The sequence below is a fragment of the Athene cunicularia genome (genome assembly GCF_003259725.1).
Source record: "Athene cunicularia isolate RWA chromosome 1 unlocalized genomic scaffold, athCun1 chr1_part2, whole genome shotgun sequence".
NCBI lineage: Eukaryota > Metazoa > Chordata > Aves > Strigiformes > Strigidae > Athene > Athene cunicularia.
The window spans coordinates 66,839,696-66,858,216 of NW_020799092.1; the positions used below are offsets into that span (position 1 = coordinate 66,839,696).

Here is an 18,521-nt window from a genome sequence, read left to right on the forward strand (position 1 = left end):
ATCTTCTTTCTATTGCAGACTGGAGATGTGCATCACCCTCAGTATTTTTCACAATTTTTATTTTAAAGATTTCATTATATCCCACTGTGTGACCCTAGAGAATAACTATGATTTATTTGTAATGTTTTCTGCACATTAATTCCTTTATGGAAAGTTCATTAATGATCAGACGGTACCTCCCTTGTCAGCATACCCTCTAGTGTGGAGTGGAAATTAAGCAAAGCTTTGAAAAATATCATTAAAGGAAAGATTTTTATGATGTGTAAAATAGGCATAAATATTCTACAAATAGAATTTCATTTAAGGACATGGAATGTTTTAATATAGGTCACAGATTTTCTCTTTAATAACTTAATCATTATTTTAAAATTTCTTCCTTTAAATAAGAATACTATAAATAATCACAATTTACATAGCTTCCTCAACAACTAATTTCATCCACTAGCATCTGTGTCCACTAAACACAAAACCTGACAAATATGTACAGAAGCTCATAATAGTTACTTCTAAATTGATGAACATTTTGCAATAAAATAGCTTTTACTTCTAGGTAGAGGAAAGCCTTCAGAGAGAAATTAAGCATACGCCTTTCCTAAAAACATTCTACACAACCAGAAAGCTGAGCAAATAAAACATTGTAGCACGCTGCCTATAACATTTGATATTTAGAAAATGCCAACTCAGTAAGTTATTTTACTGCCTTATTTTAATGACGTGAAGTCAGTCATAGAACAAGCTTCTTTTTCAGACTAAGCACTCTCATTCTTTCACTAATCCAGTGCAGACAGCACAAAGGCAATCAATTGTTCTTACAAGCACAAACTCTGAGGGTTTCTAAAGCTCCAGAGGTACTTCTCGCATTGTTTTCTAGTACAAGAAAGCCTAGAGAGATCTTTTCTAAAAATCAAGATGGAAAACACATTTTCAAAAAGCAAGTAACATTGTATATGTCCCGAAAACCCGGCTTCCCCCCAGTTCTGAAAGGCTTTTAGCACTAACTTGCAGAATGAAGGTTGACCAAAAAGAGCTTTTCTTCATATATTTACATTCTACCTTTTTTTTAAAAAAAAAAAAAAGTTCAAAATTAATTCTCTGCACTGAAGAACTGATGCAATTATGACAGGTGCCGAATAATTTTCTTCTTCCTACTACTAAATAAAGGTTCACAGTGACCACAAAGAGGAACAGCATACCTAAAGTATCAATGGTTTGTGTGTTAATTATTACAGTGATGATAGGACTGCAAAGTGAGCAGTTTCGATGTCAGCCTGTGGAGACTTCCCATGAGAATCCTCCCAGCTAGCTCCTTGCCTTGCAGCTGGGCAGCACCTCCAAGTGCTCTGCTGCTATAAATCCCAGCACAACAGCAAGCTGCAAGCACATTACCTGTGACCATAATCTGGCCACAGCAAGACACCATTCCAGAGACCAGCTGAGCTGACGAAAATCTGTGTCACTACTAGCATCTTGTTACCAGCTCAATCACTTACCCTGGGCTGTAATACAACATCCAGAGACCCAGCAGAGATGGTGTCCTTCCTCCCTGACTTACCACTAAATCTGAAGGCAGTGTTAAGAGGAAAAGTAGTGTTTCACCAGCACATAGGCAACACAAAGGGAAAACAAAGCAAGACTCACCATATCAGGAAAGCTTCATCCCAAAGACAGACTCCCTTCTCATTTTATAATTGCTCTTATGCAATATCCCACTGCCATGAAGTTGGGAGTTAGCAACCAGAGAGCGCACAGCTGTGTGAGGTTTGAAAGACATCTGCCCCAAAAAAGATGTGCAGACAAGAGATCCTCATCACCCAATTTGAGGTCTAAATCCTCTGAAATCTATATAGCTCTCTCGGTAAGTTTAGCACCAAGCTAATGCAATGACCTTAATGAGCAAGCAACAAATGTCTCATCTTCAGCCTGATTTCTGGCCACTTATTAACTAACAGTGCGAGTGGATTACCTGAACCTTATGGCTCAGAGTCTTAGTATTTGCACTGAATGTGTGGTCCAGCAAGTAATAGTCCTCATGCCAGTCAGATTCTGTTCCAGCACTGGCTATAGGAACATTTCCTCCTCCTCCACCACACACATCAATTGGGAAAGTGATTTTTTTCCTTCTGCTTGCATCCAAACTTTTTCCACTTATGTCTTACTGTGGTCACTTCTGTCAGCAAAGCTGGCAGCGCCCATGCTTTACAATGTGAAAGAGTTCATTCTGCTCGTCTCTCCTTGCCTAGTTCCCAGCCTCGGCAGTCTGCTGCTGGGATTTTTCTCTAGGACCAGTTTGACTTCACCCATTTTGTTTAAGTGGCCCCATCTCACCTGTTTCTCAGGTTATTCTTAATTGTATACAATCAGGTGGTTTCTACCTATTTCCAATCGCATCTCCTTAGATGTGGCAAATTCACAAACAATGTTTTGACTTGCATCCTTCCCTCTCCTCCTCTCCAAAGCATGAACACTCCCAACTTTTGTTTACACATACTTTGCAGAGCCTCCAGGCCACACACAGGAAACTTAATCCCCTAAAACTATTCTGCCTCAGCACACTGGGACAAACTGTCTAATTATGGAGGGCTAAAATAGCCAGTGGTGGCACAGTAATGCACTGTATTGTACTGGAACTAATCTCTCAGTAGATTAGATGCACAGTGTCTCTGCTAAAAATACTGTCAGCTAGAACAGGCTCAAATAAAACAGTTCAGGGACTACAGCAATCAGGTCATTACCCTGTGTTATGTAAGACATCAGACTTCCCAGAACTGATTCCCTTTTAAACTAGATAATATCATAATACGAAGAGCATCCTATCTTGGTTTATTTCTAGGGATGGAAAATTGTCCCAATGATTTAAATATATAAAAGGATATAGATAGATATACATCACACACATCTACTTTCAGGTACTGAACAGTTTTATCTCTGTGCCTATTCATTTAAGAACCTCCTTAATATCCAATTTTTCCCCAGCAATCTCCACACATCTATGATCAAGCCATCCTTTAATCTCATTTCATGTAATAAGCAAAAAATGAGATCAATGATTTTTTTTGTTTTGTGTCTCCATGTGAAGTATTGCAACTATTACTCTAACAAAAGGTAATTATCACAACATTTACCATATACATTCTCAGCACCTGTACAGAATAGCAATAAGCAAACAAGAACTTCTAAGAGTGACCTCTAAAGGGCAAAGCATCAAATTAATTAAAAAAAAAAAAAAAAAAAAAGAGGGAGGAAAAAAAATAATCACAGATTAATCTTTCCGATAGCAACATCTAGCCAGAAGCTGTGTGTTGGAAATAAGAAAAGATTACAATGAAATCCCAGGTAAAGTTCTTTTCCATTAAAACTCTCCTCTGGGGAAAGGACTTCTTTCACCTTGCTCAGAAAAGCATAAATTCAAACACCATTCAAACCACGTGCTGAGCAGGAAACAAGTTAATCTGTAAATCCAAGACTCCAATACTCGTCTCTTACTGTGATAAGCCTATTAAATTTCACACAGTTAAGTTTCACATGTGTATATATGAAATATTAAATCCAAGAGCACATTTAATGAAGGCAATATAAACTGAGAAACAAACAAACAAAAGCTCTCCAAAACAAGAAAAAAAAAAGAAAACAGCTTCCTGCCCTTACTTCCACATCACAATTCTTTCTCCTATCTATTCCATCACATTTAAACTCACCAAAACACTCCCTTTAAACATAGTCCTTCACAACAAGGAGGGATTAAAGAAAGCTAAACAGATTTCATCCCAAACAATACCTAATACTTCTGCCTGCATAAACTCAGTATTTTTGCTAGCACACATTGGAAGCTTGCTTGCTTTTATGACTATCAGCACCATGAATGCATTCATCTGAATTAGCTGATTAGTATCTTAATTCTTTACCTTTCAATGAGGTTTAAGGATACAAAAAAGGCTGGCATATGAAAAATACCAGGCCTACCTCTTGTTAACACAGCAATAGGGATGCAGAAACAAACCTTCCAGATGGTGCTGGCAATCACCATCCATTAAGAGTTTCTGTTCTGTTGCCAGCACATCTCTGCACAATGGCCCCTGCACCTCTGCTACCTCTGGCAACACAGTCTGGGGTACTAGAGAACACCAGCAGGTAAAAAAAAAAATGCTCATATTTGGTGAGTTACCATGCAGTACCTTCAGTACAGATGTAGTTCTGTAATGCTTTTCTCAGCATTTCCAGAGCTATTTTTGGTGGGCAGTGAAACAAGTACGAAATTTCTGATAAATATTTTAGTATGCTTTTACCCTGCTTTTCTTCTCCAGAAACACACGCACATACCCATAGTTCATACAAAGTGTATAAGTACTGCAAGTCCAATACTTAACCTTCCAACCCAACTCCTTTTGAAGAACTATCACAATGATTTTTTTTTTTTTAAACTCCACTTCAGAATGACACAAAATACAAATTAAATTCAAACCCAATATCTCCAAATAATACCACGTGGTACTCTTTCCCAAGGCTGAATCAAAATAACCCCTTATACTCTTATGGTAAACTACAGGTAAAGTCCAAGTCATTTGTCTTCTGCTTTTCTTTACATGTGCCAGCTAGGAAGTTGTCTCCAAGCAAGCAAATATACTGTACTATCAGTAGCCCTTGACAGCCTTCAGGGTGGAATCCATTTGTTTCAGATGCCTACAATGACAGAAGAAAAAACAAGCCTTCATAAAGTACTTATATGATTGAATCAATAATGGAATAAAAGCCATCTTTATAAACAAAATCAAATTAAGAGTAAGACAAATTCAGTGTACCTTTGTAAGAGTGCTGTTTCTGCAGAAAAACTACTCAGTTTCCAGATGCCTTGATCATTAGTATTCAGTGGTATCAGTTAATGGTACAATTTCATATGACACAATCACTAGTTAAGATGTAAAATGGACATGCAATTACAGGTATGCAAGTTACAGTGATTACACAAGACACTGCTCAACAGTCAAACTGCAGCAAATGGCCATGCAGCACGTTGCCAAGTCTTTCCCCCCACCATGGGTCACTTCCCACCCTCTGAAGCCTCTTTGCCTGCAAGAGACAGAGGTACACGCCAGTGACCCAGCCAGGGCAAGGAGCACTGGCTTGCTGTGACTGTAACTCAATCACCCTTACGTAAGATTTGGGCACCGCTCCCATCAATGTTTTTCTAAAGTTGCCATGGTCGCCATGGTCTAGACTGAGTTCAGCACTGCCAGCAGGTGTTTTGTGTGCCCAGAGCCCACAGAAACTAAGCAGAGTCCAGGTGTTACTCTGCCTAATCTTACACCAGCTCCCTTTGTAAGCACAAGTGAAGCAGATGTTTTGCATATGTACCAATGCTTGTCTTTAAATACCATGAAAATTTCAGGCACATCAAGTAGTAGGTATCTCAGTGAAAGTTTGGCAATAAAACTTCCTGGATAGCTCTTGGACATAAAAATGTGTTAAGGACCATGGCAGAAGTGAGAGTGGGATCTACATGGTCCAGATTTTACTCCAAAGTCCTATTAAGATACCAGTAAAAAGGCATCAGCATCCCTTCAAATCCATGTGTAGCCATTAAATATGACCATTAAGCCTTTATCTTATAGTAAAAATCCAGCAAATCAGCCACTAAATTACCAAATGGACTCTGAGGTATCACATTTTTTAATATCTAACTTATTTTACTGCAAGCAAGAAAAAAATCCCACTCAAAAATACACAGAATATTTTCTTTCAGTGCTGCAGATTATCATGTCCAGTTTGCACAGAATGACAAGGCAGCAAAGGGAAAACAAGAATTATTAAATTAAATTGAGGAAATATACCACTGCTGTACTAGATTTGTCCAGTTCTCCTCCTCTACACTCAACCTCTACCTCTTCAGCTATTTTTTTTAAACATAAATTTAATTTCATAAAACAATTACCCTTTTCAGTAGCTTGTGTCTGATCAGCTCATCTACCCCATTAACTGTTCATGCTCGGGATTACTTTCGCCAGTGCTAGGCTGAGGGGGTTTTGCAGGCTACTGCTTTCACTTGGTTCCTGAAGCACCATACAATAGCTGCATCTCTGGGCAGCTGCTATGGCTAGCCAGAAAACAGTTTAGCAGTACGATTTCAGAGTAATTCTTGTGTAATTCTGTAACAGCATAGCAGGCTGTGCAACACAGATGGCACATCCTCACACTGACAGGCACAGTCCTGTGCTTTTGCCAAGAAAATAATACCCAGGGAGGGGAAAGACCCAAGCCTGCCCTCACGCAGACCTTCTATGGCCCTTCATGCCCCCTGCCCCATCCCCACTTCCCAGAGAAGGGCTAAAAGACCCTCCAGTAGATCTAGTAAACCACCAACAGCTTTCATTATGACATGAATTAATGCCTTAATCCAAACCTCCTTCTTGTGATTTCTCATGGACTAATTTACTCTCTAGTGAGCAAAGAAATCCACAGCTTTCGAGAACAATTTGACTTTTGAGAGAAAGAAGGGGAGACTGTGTTGCAGGATTTGTACAGGCCTTGATTATTTCTAGTTCAAGACAAGGTCAGCCGTGATGGAAAAGCAGCACTACCATAAGCTTCCACGTGCCTGCCAAGCACAGAACTGGAACACCTCCAAATCCAACTGCTATTTGATTAGAACTAAAACAATATTGGAAATGACATTTCTAAAGGCAAACAGATTTTTTAAAAATTATTCTACTGTGGTGCTTGTCTTGTTTTTTGCAAACATTTAGTGTTATATGTCTCGCTACTCTCAGAAAGCTAGAAAAGAAATAACACAGTATCTTAGAGAAAATGAGATCTAAGCAAATACAAAGTTTAATTTATGAATTCAGACCTGAAGTATTTATGGCTCATTACCGATAAAGGAAACAAGGAGTTAGGCCTTTCTAAAACTGAAGTTCAAAGTTAATTTCATACTACACAGGAATGCAGGTACATATGTATCATTCAATAAACTCACAGGATAGTCACATTTGTCCCAGCAATCATGGGTCAAACACAGACCAATGCTGAACTACAGACACCTGATCTCCACACAGCTAACTAGCCTAGAGAGGCTGCCTCTCCTCATCAAGGAGCATGGAGAAGTAATTTTAGAGAGTAAGAAGCATAAGTATCTCTGCTGTTACAACACAGCAGAACACACTGCTCAGCTGTACTACTAGTGTGGTCAGCGTTAGCTCAGCCCCTGGACACCACATTGTACCAAATATTTGGACATACCCTGAAATATTCAGGTCACTCACAGGCTACTCCTCCTGTAAGGATAAACCCTGAAAGTATAATCCCTGGGAATCTTTTTCACCTTTTAAAAAAAGGGACAAAAACGAACCCCAGAAGGTGCTAGCTCATTTAAAATTTTATTTTGAGCAGTAGCCTCCAGTCTTTTAGAAAACCCTGTGTACATTTTCAGCTTGTTAGTCTGCTTACACTACACTTCTGGACATCACCCCACAGTCAGTAGAACACCAAAGACATTCCAAATAACTGGTTCAGGCATGAAGGGCAGGTCCCTTCCCCAGGTGGCCTGGGAAACGTATCTCCAAAACACCTGTCAAATCAAAGAAATGTCTTCAGAGCCAACATAGGCAATGTAGAAACAAGGGAAATAACCCAAAAATTTACCACAAGGAAGCTGAACCATTTACGGCTCTGAGTTTGGATGTCCGCTCCATGTCACCAAAACTATAGTTTCTCAGAGGGTTCAACCAACTAGAAGCCTGCAATTTAATGGTTGTGTTCCAGATATATTTATGTACCAAGCCCAATATCCCAAAAACAAATCAAGGACAGGAAGACTGCCTTAAACTGCACATTAAATCTGTCTCTCACAGGAGTGCACTTGCTTCTTTTAAGTTTAAGGTTTCTATTTAAAACTATATTTTAGCTTTTATGACTGGTAAGATCATGCATAGAAATATGAAACACCATCTTCATTTCATTGGCATCGTTTAACATCAAGTCACTAGCACTGACAATACTGAAGACTAGCAAAGATTATTATTATGAAAAAAATATGGTGATAGCACCTGACAGCCACACTACCTAACACAAATTCAAAAGGAAAGAGGAAAGCAAGGTCTTTTGGTGTGTCCCCAGACCAATGTCTGCAGCTACTGCACAAAAAGGCCAATTAGGAAATCAAGTGTATCTTTCTGTGGATAAGAATGCATGAAAGCAATTCTATATACAAAAGAAAGAGCACAGCACCCTGTATTTCTTTTACAGATTATGTTGGGTTTTTTCCTCCAAAATTAAAGTTTAACATGTAAATTAGCAGCTCTCATCATTCCCACTCTGAAGCATGTAGCTGTAAGGAGTGGCTGAGTCACACTGCCGGTAAAGCTTCCCAGAGCCTGGTATTAATTATGTAATTAGGGCAGTATCAGGAAAAGGAATACACTTTATGTAGCATCTTTCTGCTCTATGACTGAATGCTTAACAGAGATTAAATCTGCTAAACAAATGTTATTATATGTAACTTAACATGAAAAAACTTAATCAAAGAGTGTAAGAAAAGCTTGAAGAGTGCACAGTCTAGCAGTCTCATAACAAATCATGATAACAAGTGCTTCCAGTATTTTAGAGGCACTTTGTTTCCAGAAATTTTAGAGTTGAAGAATTCAGCTCAGATAAACAATACTATCAAAAGTAATGTGGTGTATAGACTATCTAACTCCAGTAAAATACTGTAGTCACTCCTACTTTAACCAAGCTACAGAATAACATTAATTTAGGTATAAGGGGACAAAGGGGAAGGAATAAAAAAAAAAAAAGACACCACCACAACAAAACAAACAAACCAACCACCACACAACACCACAGTCTGAGTACCTGCAAACCTGAACTCAGCCACATTTAGAGTTCAGGGATTTTGGGGTAATTGGGGTACCTCTTGTAAGCCAGGGCCCAAACAGCTCAACACATCCAAACAGACCAAGCCTATAAAAAGTACACCACTCAACACAAATGTAGATGGTGTCAACTTTCTATAAAGCACACTTGTAACTACTGTATAATTATCAGAGTGAAACTTTACTAAAAACAGCAAGACAGCTAGTTTCAAAAAAAACCATTGGTCACAGCATTACTACACCAATGAATGAACTAATAAGGCCCACAGAGTATTTTCAATTAGACACAGAACTGACAGTGGCTTCTGGTTCAAAAGTTGGGACACCTGTATTTGCAGAGCAGTGACACTATTTCTGCATGCTCCCACAAATAGATTTTACCTGTAAATTCAAAGGAATAAACTTTAAAAGAAAATAATTTAATGCATTTAGGTAAATTATTTTAAAAGTAAGTACATACATTCAGGAACTTCCTCACATTCCAAGTTACCAGTGCCTTTAGAGAAATCAAGAAAAAGTGCCACAAGTACATTCAGAAATAAGCAAGCAAACCAATATTTATTCACAGGAAAGTAATTTTTCTGAATATGAGAGAAAAACTGATGTAATGCAAGATTTTCCAGATGAAACAACTGTGTCATGCCAATGCTAGGCTTCATCCAATTTCTTCCTCATAACAGTTATACATATGTCTATTCTAAAAGTCCACTACTTCTTCAAAATAGCTTTAATTTAAAAAAGAGGTACTCTTATTATTAAACAAAGTTAAAAGGGTTTCCTATGTCTGCAGCAAAGGAGGATTCTTAATTATTTCCTCCTTTACCCAGATTTCCCTTTTCACAAACACCCACCTAACCACACATATACACTTATTCTCCCAGCCCTTAGAGCTGTAGTCCAGAAATCACTACACATTCAAGCCAAGACTACTGCAGCTCTGAATTTTTATTTTTTTTTTATTTTTTTTCACCTCCATACAGAGAATTTATCTTTCCAGTTAATGTATTCTCAAATCTAGGGCAGTTGGTTGCTTTACACTTAGAGCCACAGGTCCAAGGATTACATTTTACCGACTTAATTTAACTCAAAACAAACACAAAGTTACCAACATACCTAATATAGCTAAAGCTACAAGTCACTTCAAGTTAAATACAGTTAAATAATATAATAAAAGAAAAAGAGGATCAGATCAGTTAAAGGAAAACTACAAGTTGTCATTAATCATTACCGAAATGACTGCTTATAGATTAACACTACTAAAATAACAACCAGACACTTCACAATGGGACAAGACAGCTAAAAACAGTGTTTCAATAATCTGCTCTGAATACTGCCTTCACTCTGTTAATTTTCAATGCAACATTCTTGGAACAAAAAATTTTAAAAAAAAAAAAAAAAAAAAAAAAAAGAGAGAGTGTGTTGTATCCATAACACCCAATCCACCAAGTTCCAAAGCAAACTGCAGAAAATTTCTTCATGTTTATTGTTGACTGTTTCTAATGAACAGAAGTTGCTCTGTTTCAAAACAGAAGGTAGACTGTTCAAGCAGTGACTGAAAGCTCTGAGCTGGTAAATCCTAACTGTGCAGTAAGGGAAAATCACCCACTTGCTTTATTTAGTACTATCTGTTTTAAAACTTGCAAAACAGAAAGGAACAATATTATCCACCTTCTTCAGTCCTTGGTTCAGCTACACATTTTTATATGTCTGAATGTCAGTTTTCATTTTTCTTTCCTTCATGTCTATTCATCCTATTTGCAAGGCTGAAAAAAACATGCACATCTAGCAACAGCATCAAAGATTAGATTAATTCTCCCATCCTTCTGTTCCTATACAGAGACACTGTATTCAGCTGCCTTGTGAAGACTTGACCACCTTACTGCTCTTCATTGACTTCAGATGATGCTTTAAAACAAGGCCTCTAAAAAGTTAGTTAAAAGTCAAGACAATTCAGGAAACTATGCTAGAAATTCAGTAGGTAGCATTTTTCCACACTGAGTCATGCTCCAAAATGATTGCTCAGTCCTATGCGGGATGCTTTTTTGTTGCAAGCAAGCATTCCAGGCAAATATAAACTGACAGTTCCCAAACTTCCCCTCCACCACCACCACCACTTTCCCATTCTCCAATCCCCCAACAGTTGAGATGTTTGCAAGCCTCTTGGTACAGATTCCAACAACATTCCCCATGCCCATGAAGTTTTAACCAGGTGCAAAACTTGATTAACTATAGGCCATACTCTTGTTTTGTTAACTGCAGGCTGATTTTCAGATGTGGTGAAGAGACAGGGGAAAAAAAAAAAAGAACAAATTATTTTTGTTAATGAGAAAATATTTAGCATTTATATGGAAATACCAATGGAAAACTGAAATAACTGGAGCTTAAATAAAGAGAGAAGTGAGAAGGGACTAGTCACAGCTGCCTAGGGAAACAAGTCTGTAGTTGGTACTGTTGTGAAGACTATCAGGGTCTTGCTCAACATAATCTGCAAAAAATCCACTGGAACTTCACAGGAAAGCCAGTTTCCACACACAAATTCCCATCCCAAGGCTAGCAGGAAGAGAGCTTTCCACTGCATCAATATCTGCACCAAAGGCTGAGCTGCCACCATTTCACATCCTCAGCCTTTTCCTCGTTTGAGGAAAGCCATGCAGAAGGACTCAGAAGACCATACAATATATATAATACATGGGACTACATAAGAGCAAGGTAGTAGCTTCTCAAACAAACCCAGTTCACTTCATTTATATACCTTCAGTTCTCACAGAAGAAAACACTTGTAGCACACATTCAGATGTATTACCCTGAAGAAAGGCAAGAAACCAGTATCATCAAAAGCTTTTTTAATAAAATAGTTCTGGCAGAAAATTGGGAATTGATTAAAATTAAGACCTGTATCTAAATGTGGATATTGCATGGAAAATAACTTTCAGACTGATAAACCAGAAACTTTTTCTAAATATTTTCATATTTTACTAAATATAGGAATAATTGGAATATTTCAGCTTCTTATTTGTTTGATTTGGGAAAAAAAAAGATAACTACATTGGGTGATCAGCTACAGCCACTATGACTTCTTCCACATTGCCTAGGGTATTAAAATTCCCCACTGTCAGTATAGAAGAAGAACATCCTCTTTGTAAAGATGCAGAAACATATTAGAGAATGACTTAACTTGAAGAAAACATTTAAAAACTGATCAACTGGTGCTTATTACCTGACTAAAGTTAAAGATGTGATATTTCAGTATTACTTCTACTAGTTTTCCAGTAACAGTTAAAACTTTCCAAATCATTTATTGACTATAATATCCAACATATCACTAGAGATTTTAACCTAAGAAATTGAAACAGCATGCTCTGCTACATCATCAGGAATGTATAGGCCAATTTCATATTCTTGACTTCTAATAACATATAGAAAAGACTGCCTGATTTTCTAACATGTAGAAAGTCCTTGTTGGCTAGGCTGAGCAAATTCAGTGTGGAAATCATTGTGGAAATACAATTATTCTCCTGGTTTAATTGCTACTAGCATGCAGACCTCACTGCACTAGCAAACTTACCGTCCGGAATTGCCACCTATAAAAATAATACTGGTAATACCATTTCAGTAAAATTTTAGCTCCAGGACAAGAGCATGTCCATGAAATAAGTGCACCCTGGTAATGCTCCACAATGCAAATTCACCGGTTCACAAGTCAACTACATAGTTAAATCATGACATACACGCTGTGAATTAAATCTAGAAAGAACTAGCTACTTTCTTGCTACTTATATCTGCTTTAAAAAAAAAAACTAGTATCTCTCCTGGCATAACAGCAAGGCTAAATACATTCTGCTTCAGTTCTAGCTGTGGGTTTAATTTTTTATTAGGGCTCAGGTTCACTGATTAGATTACAAATCCAACCAGAACTCCAAAGCTCTTAATGCAAAGCCACTTTAAAACAAACAAACAAACAAAATTGAAAAAAAGGAAAAATCATGCAGCAAGGTAGCTCACACAAATTAAAAACAGTTCTCTCAATTTTGCATTACAGGCTTTGGAGGCTCTGCCTCCGTTTCTGGAATGATCCTCCCCTTCTGTGCACAGCGGCTGGCCTGGGCACCGCTGTGCCAGCCTCCCTCAGCTCCAGCACACACAAAGCAGCAACACCTGATCCTGAGGTCATTTCTGCCTGCTGAACCCTCGGCTGTAGCTCCTTGGGGACAGAAAGAAAAGTCTGTCCTGACAAGCTTCTTCAGGGTCAAAACCCATTTCTTTGTCTTGACTGAATTAAATCAGCTCTTCTTAGCACATAATACTTCTAAATCGGGCATTTCCCAGCTGCTGTCAGAAATCATCAATGCAAATCATTTGTGGTTTGTCTGCATAAGAGTTCATAGTCCCTCATGCACTGGCAGCAGCACAGATGCTTTCAAAGTAAGTATTCTTATTTAAAACAAACTCTTTCAAATTACCTTAGAAATTTAAGTGTACAGTAAAACTGTTTACATAACAGGACTACAGTAAAACCACCTGAGATATCATTCTTCCAAGACAATCTGCTATTCCAATTGCAGAGTCAAAGCTAAAGAGAAAAATCCCTACACTGTTTTAAATTTTAATATTTTACTAACTCATGCTACCGAAAATTTTAATTGTATGACTTAATTGATTTCACTAGTAAATCTGAAAAAAATGACAAAGCAAAGAACAATGATAACAATGAAGGCTCTTTCAGCTCTTAAAAAAAAAAAAAATACCGTCAAAATTTGGGGGTTTTGGTGGGTTTTGTTTGTTTTTAAATAAATATGATAGTTAAGTAGATAGTACCACCTTAAGATCCTCCTAGAAAACTTTGTTTTCTCCCTGGTTTCAACTACAGACTTTGCTTGCCTATGGCTTATCACTTGACTTTTGTTTACACAGAAATAAAGAACTCTGTCATCAAACCAAGTGTAACTGCAATGCAGCCCTTATGTAAGCTTCATCACATGAATAATTAGTAGGGCCCATAGGAAACTACAAATAGCTTATTTCCCAACTATACTTACCAGTGTTAACCATTTCTAGACCACTGAATTAAGAAGTACTGGCTGAAGAATGGGAACAAGAAAAATTGAAACTGAGTGACAGATTCAGGACAGGGACTAGGATTACCTGGAACTAATGAAAGTAGTAGATTTCCATGCCTCTTGAAGTTTGAGGTCAAGAGTGGCTGCACTTCACATACAATCACAGTTTTAACTAAACTCATAATTGGATTCTCAATCAAATCCAGTTGACTGGTGTTACACAATATGTCACATAATCTTCTCAGCATCAGAATGGATCAAAAATGTAAACAGTCTCTTGTGTCTTTTGTATATAACCCATCATCATCCTAACCTGGAGGTATCACAAACAGTTTTCAGTTCAGAGTAATAAGGTATCAGCCCTGTGTTCCAGGCAGCCATTGCAAAGCAGCACATTTAAGTTGTTGAACTACAGCAGCAGTGTGGCAGAAGGAGTCTTGCAAAGGCAACAAAAACGGAGCAACACAAAGACTCAGCAGCTGGAAAATAGTACAGCACTGACACTACACAAAGCTTGCTGTCACAGCCAGAACTGCTATCTTCAGTATCTCTAGCAATTCTTGACAGAACCATGGCTTAAAAAAAAAAAAAAAAAAAAAAAAAAAAACCACACCAAAAACCACCCACCAAACCAACCAAACAAAAAAACCCTGCGAACAAACTCTGATACTTGAAGTCCTTTGTCACCTACCTTAGCTAACAATTTAATGTAAACAAACTAGACCAGGACTCAAATAAATTGGAAAAACCTGACACCCCCCACCCCACCCCCCAAAAAAAAAAAAAGGCTTTCCTTTTTAAAAAACAAAATCCTACACCCCACATAAGAGAGGTCCTTACATAATCTGTATCTCTCCTGTGATATCTGCATCAGGTAGAAGCACACTGAATTAAACAATTCCAGTATGTAATGACACATAATAGGTATATCAAGAAAAATCTCTGGATTAGAAGAAAAAAAATCTCTGACTGTCCTTGAACCTTTTAGACTTCACAACAAAACTGGAAAGACCCTGGCTTTACACACTCCTGTCATTCCTACCTAGCTGTGAGGAAAAAAGGGAGAGCTTTGAAAGTCCATTTCCTTTGGGAACAAAATTTTTCTAATATATTTCTAAAGTAACTGAAGATATCCCTTACCTTTGTGGTCCAATTGTACCTAGATCAATAAGCAATAGCAGTCTTCCCAGCACATTAAATATTGAACAAATTCTCAGAAGATGGGGTCACTGATACTCCAACACTAAAGCTAACCCTATAAAGAGCAGATGTCCAAGACTGTGTAGCTTAACCCTGTACTGAAGACAAAACAAAACAAACGAAACCCAGAACAAGTCACACAGATATTTTTAATTACTTCCAACTTTGGAAGTGAGATGGTCAGTGTCTCCTAACCAGGCATTTGCTCACACTGACACACAGAAGTGGGGACACTGGTGTACATAGGATATATGGCATTACCCACCCCAACAGGTAGTGGTATACCCAGAGAATTCCCAGTACCAGTAACAGCTGCAGCAGAGAGAGACCACTTAAAACACAAAGATCTCTTTCAGCTACTTCTCCTAGCAGTACCTTATAAAGTTATCTACAAAACATATCTTTACATCAACCAGCACTAGCACTCACATATTAATATATCCATGTCTTTGTTTTAGCCTAGCAGTTTTCCCTCTGGTGTTTCCCTCATCTGCTTTTAAGATCTCCAGAGATGGGACTTTCAGTCTCAGAAGATAACAGTAAGGAAAATAAGCCTTAATAATCTGATTTTATATTGCACTTTAAAGAAACTCAGAGTGAAAATGTGTTGAATGCATTAATACCTGAAACCCTGGGTTACAACATAACTTAAAATCATGCCTTAAGCTAATTGGTTTTGAGTATTCTGAATGCCACCCCCAGAGCTATTCTGAAGGATCTAACATTCAGAAGCTGGAGGCAGATCTTGCAGAAATGAGAGACAACTAATTGGCCAATGCATTATTAGCTGAAAAGAAAGAACCAAACCAAAAGCCCTATATCCTACAAAAAACAACAAGAGTGACTCAAGAAAAACAAGTTTACAAATTTAGCATTTGTTTTTACACTTACTACCAGTAGAACATTTAATGCAGCAATAGACTAAGTTAAAATTGTAGCCCTGCTATTTTGAACAGAAAGTGGGTTAGCAGTCAGGATCCTATGGTTTATTTTTTTTATTATCAGAATGGAAAAAATAACAATGCCAATTCATGTAAATTCTGAGCAAAGGAGAGGACCTCTCACACACATTCTGTGCTGGAGTGACCATCCCCCTCTATACCAAGGAGGCAGCAAACCAGAGCAATTTCCACTAAAACAGTGCAGTATGTTACGTGTTCTGCCCCACTTGATATTCCTTGGTTAGACATACAGCCTTGCATGTAAGTTTAACATTAAAATGAGAAATGCATGTATAAATTACAGAATATACTTAAAGAAAAAAAAAGCAGTCAGTCATCCAGCTAGACTACAACTGATGTCCAATTTCCTTGAAATATCTGATAAAACTTGGAAGTCAGTAGCATTTCCTAGCTGCAATTTGGAAAATCTAAAGCATATATCTTCAAGAGATATAGATATCATGAGCTTCAAAGCACTTTCCTCAGTCTACCAATACATTCCAACCAGACAGCTCTCACACAGATACTAGGCTGACATCCAACAATACAAACCAAGCTGAATGTTAACTTTGCCCAGTGCTTCACACGCACACTGTATGAACACACAAGCCCAAATAAATAAATTTTAAAAACCCATTTTTTCATAGACAAGACAAAAACTGATAATGCACACATTATAATTTATTTCCAAAGATCATAAGAAACTGTTCCAAGATAAGTAACTGATACTCTGGGTTGTATTCACAAGATTATCTCATGAAGCATGCGATAAACCACTGACTATTGTATGCATTTTTTTTCTGACTTACAGAAGATATTGTTTGAACAAGCCAGAAGAACTGAAAGAATGAAACATGAACTCTCACAGCAGGAAACAGGGAAAAGACATGATTATTCTAAGAGATGGCTGAGGAGAGAGAGCATGAACATCTGAAAAGCAAAGGAACAGTAAACAGTGATGGAGATGAATTATTCTTGTTAGTCAGCTTGGCCAAAAGAAGAGGTGATCTTAAACAGTGGCAGAGGAAATGCAGGCAGAGGGTGACTGCCATGTATTCCTGCTAAGAGAAGAGGAAAGCAAATTGTTACCTGTAACTGAATCACCCTCCAAATGCCTTCACAGCAACAATACCACATCTAGCATAAAACAGTCTCCAAGACAGGCAGGGAAGGGTTGAATGAGGGGAAGGAATAGACTTTAGAACAGAAAGAATGTAGAAACCATGCAAAAATCTAAAAGCCTTCAGTACTTCATACTATGTATGCTTGCAACACATTATGTCCTAATAGCAGCACCACTGTCAGTACCCCAAGAATTTGCTCTATCATATTTAGAACTTATGTAGAGAAGAGACTGCACCCCCTTTGCTGAAGCTGTCCCCCATATCTCACCCTTTCCAACAGACCACAGGCACAGAGGTCTTCAATTTCTTTAGTCCATGCCTGCTCTCTTCAAATACAAAAGAAAGGATTACCAAGATAACAGACCTAGCTCCTTACTGAGGTTCACATTGGTCATAAAGGTCACAAACCAAAGCAAGAGAGAGTTCCAAGAGAGAGCCCTGCGCAACCTCACCTGAATGTAGTTTTGACCCTGTTTTGAGTGGGAGGTTAGATCAGATGACCTACTGAGGTCCCTTCAAACTTGAATTAGTCTAAGCTTACCCTTCCAAATCTGTAAGGCTTTATGGTTCATGTGAACACTGTCACATCCCTGTAAATACATTCTGACATCTGAATAGGATCATTCAACTATGCTGAATTCGGGACCTGGCACTTGACACGCAGCTCCACAGAATTACAGACAATTGGGATAGAAAAGAGCTGGAGAGGTCATAGAGTTTATTCACCCACTCTGCCTTTCTGGTCCAAGGTAATATCACCTATGTCCAAAATGTTCCCAGCAGTTATCAGTTTGAACTGGTTTTAGAAGTCTACTGTAAGGGCAATTCCACATCTCCACAGACAAACCATTCCAGGACATCCATCCTTACAATCGGAAAATATTTTCTTCCTATCTTTTTCTTATTATATTATTATAAGCCTATTACCTTTTATCCATATCACCTTCAGCATGAAAAACAATTTATTCCCTTCTACTTTGTATTTGACTCTGGTTATTTCAAGACATGTCTCTTAATCTTCATTCCTCATATCTCACACTATGCAACTGGTCACATTTTCTGAACAAAGTAATTCCCCTTCTCTTTTCAATTCCCCTCAACTAGCCCACATTTTTCTTGAAGTGCAGCACCAAAAACCTAACACCAGACATCAGTCAATACATTAGCAGTACTGAACAAAGGGTATGCATTACTTCGTATCTTACATAAAAACTCCAATTTCTTTTTACATTAGTTTTCTTCTTTTGCCACAATACAACACTTCTGTTTCATTCTTAAATTTTACACATTATTCATGATCACTTGAATTCTTCCCTACTGCAGCAGCACAGAGCATGC

The 18,521-nt window shown here is 37.9% G+C and overlaps 1 protein-coding gene across 10 annotated transcripts in view; it reads right to left on the reverse strand.

The window, feature by feature from the left end:
- Positions 1–18,136, reverse strand: part of KIF21A (kinesin family member 21A) — an 82,921-nt gene extending 64,785 nt beyond the window's left edge. For 9 of the 10 annotated variants that reach the window (XM_026868545.1, XM_026868544.1, XM_026868549.1 and 6 more), the window contains exon 1: positions 16,869–16,930. In XM_026868545.1, the coding sequence (XP_026724346.1) occupies positions 16,869–16,915 (47 nt within the window). In that variant the 5' untranslated portion in view covers positions 16,916–16,930. Of the gene's footprint in view, positions 1–16,868; positions 16,931–18,110 lie in introns of those variants that run through there. The other variant, XM_026868541.1, reaches the window with a different exon arrangement.
- Between the last annotated feature and the right edge of the window lie 385 nt (positions 18,137–18,521).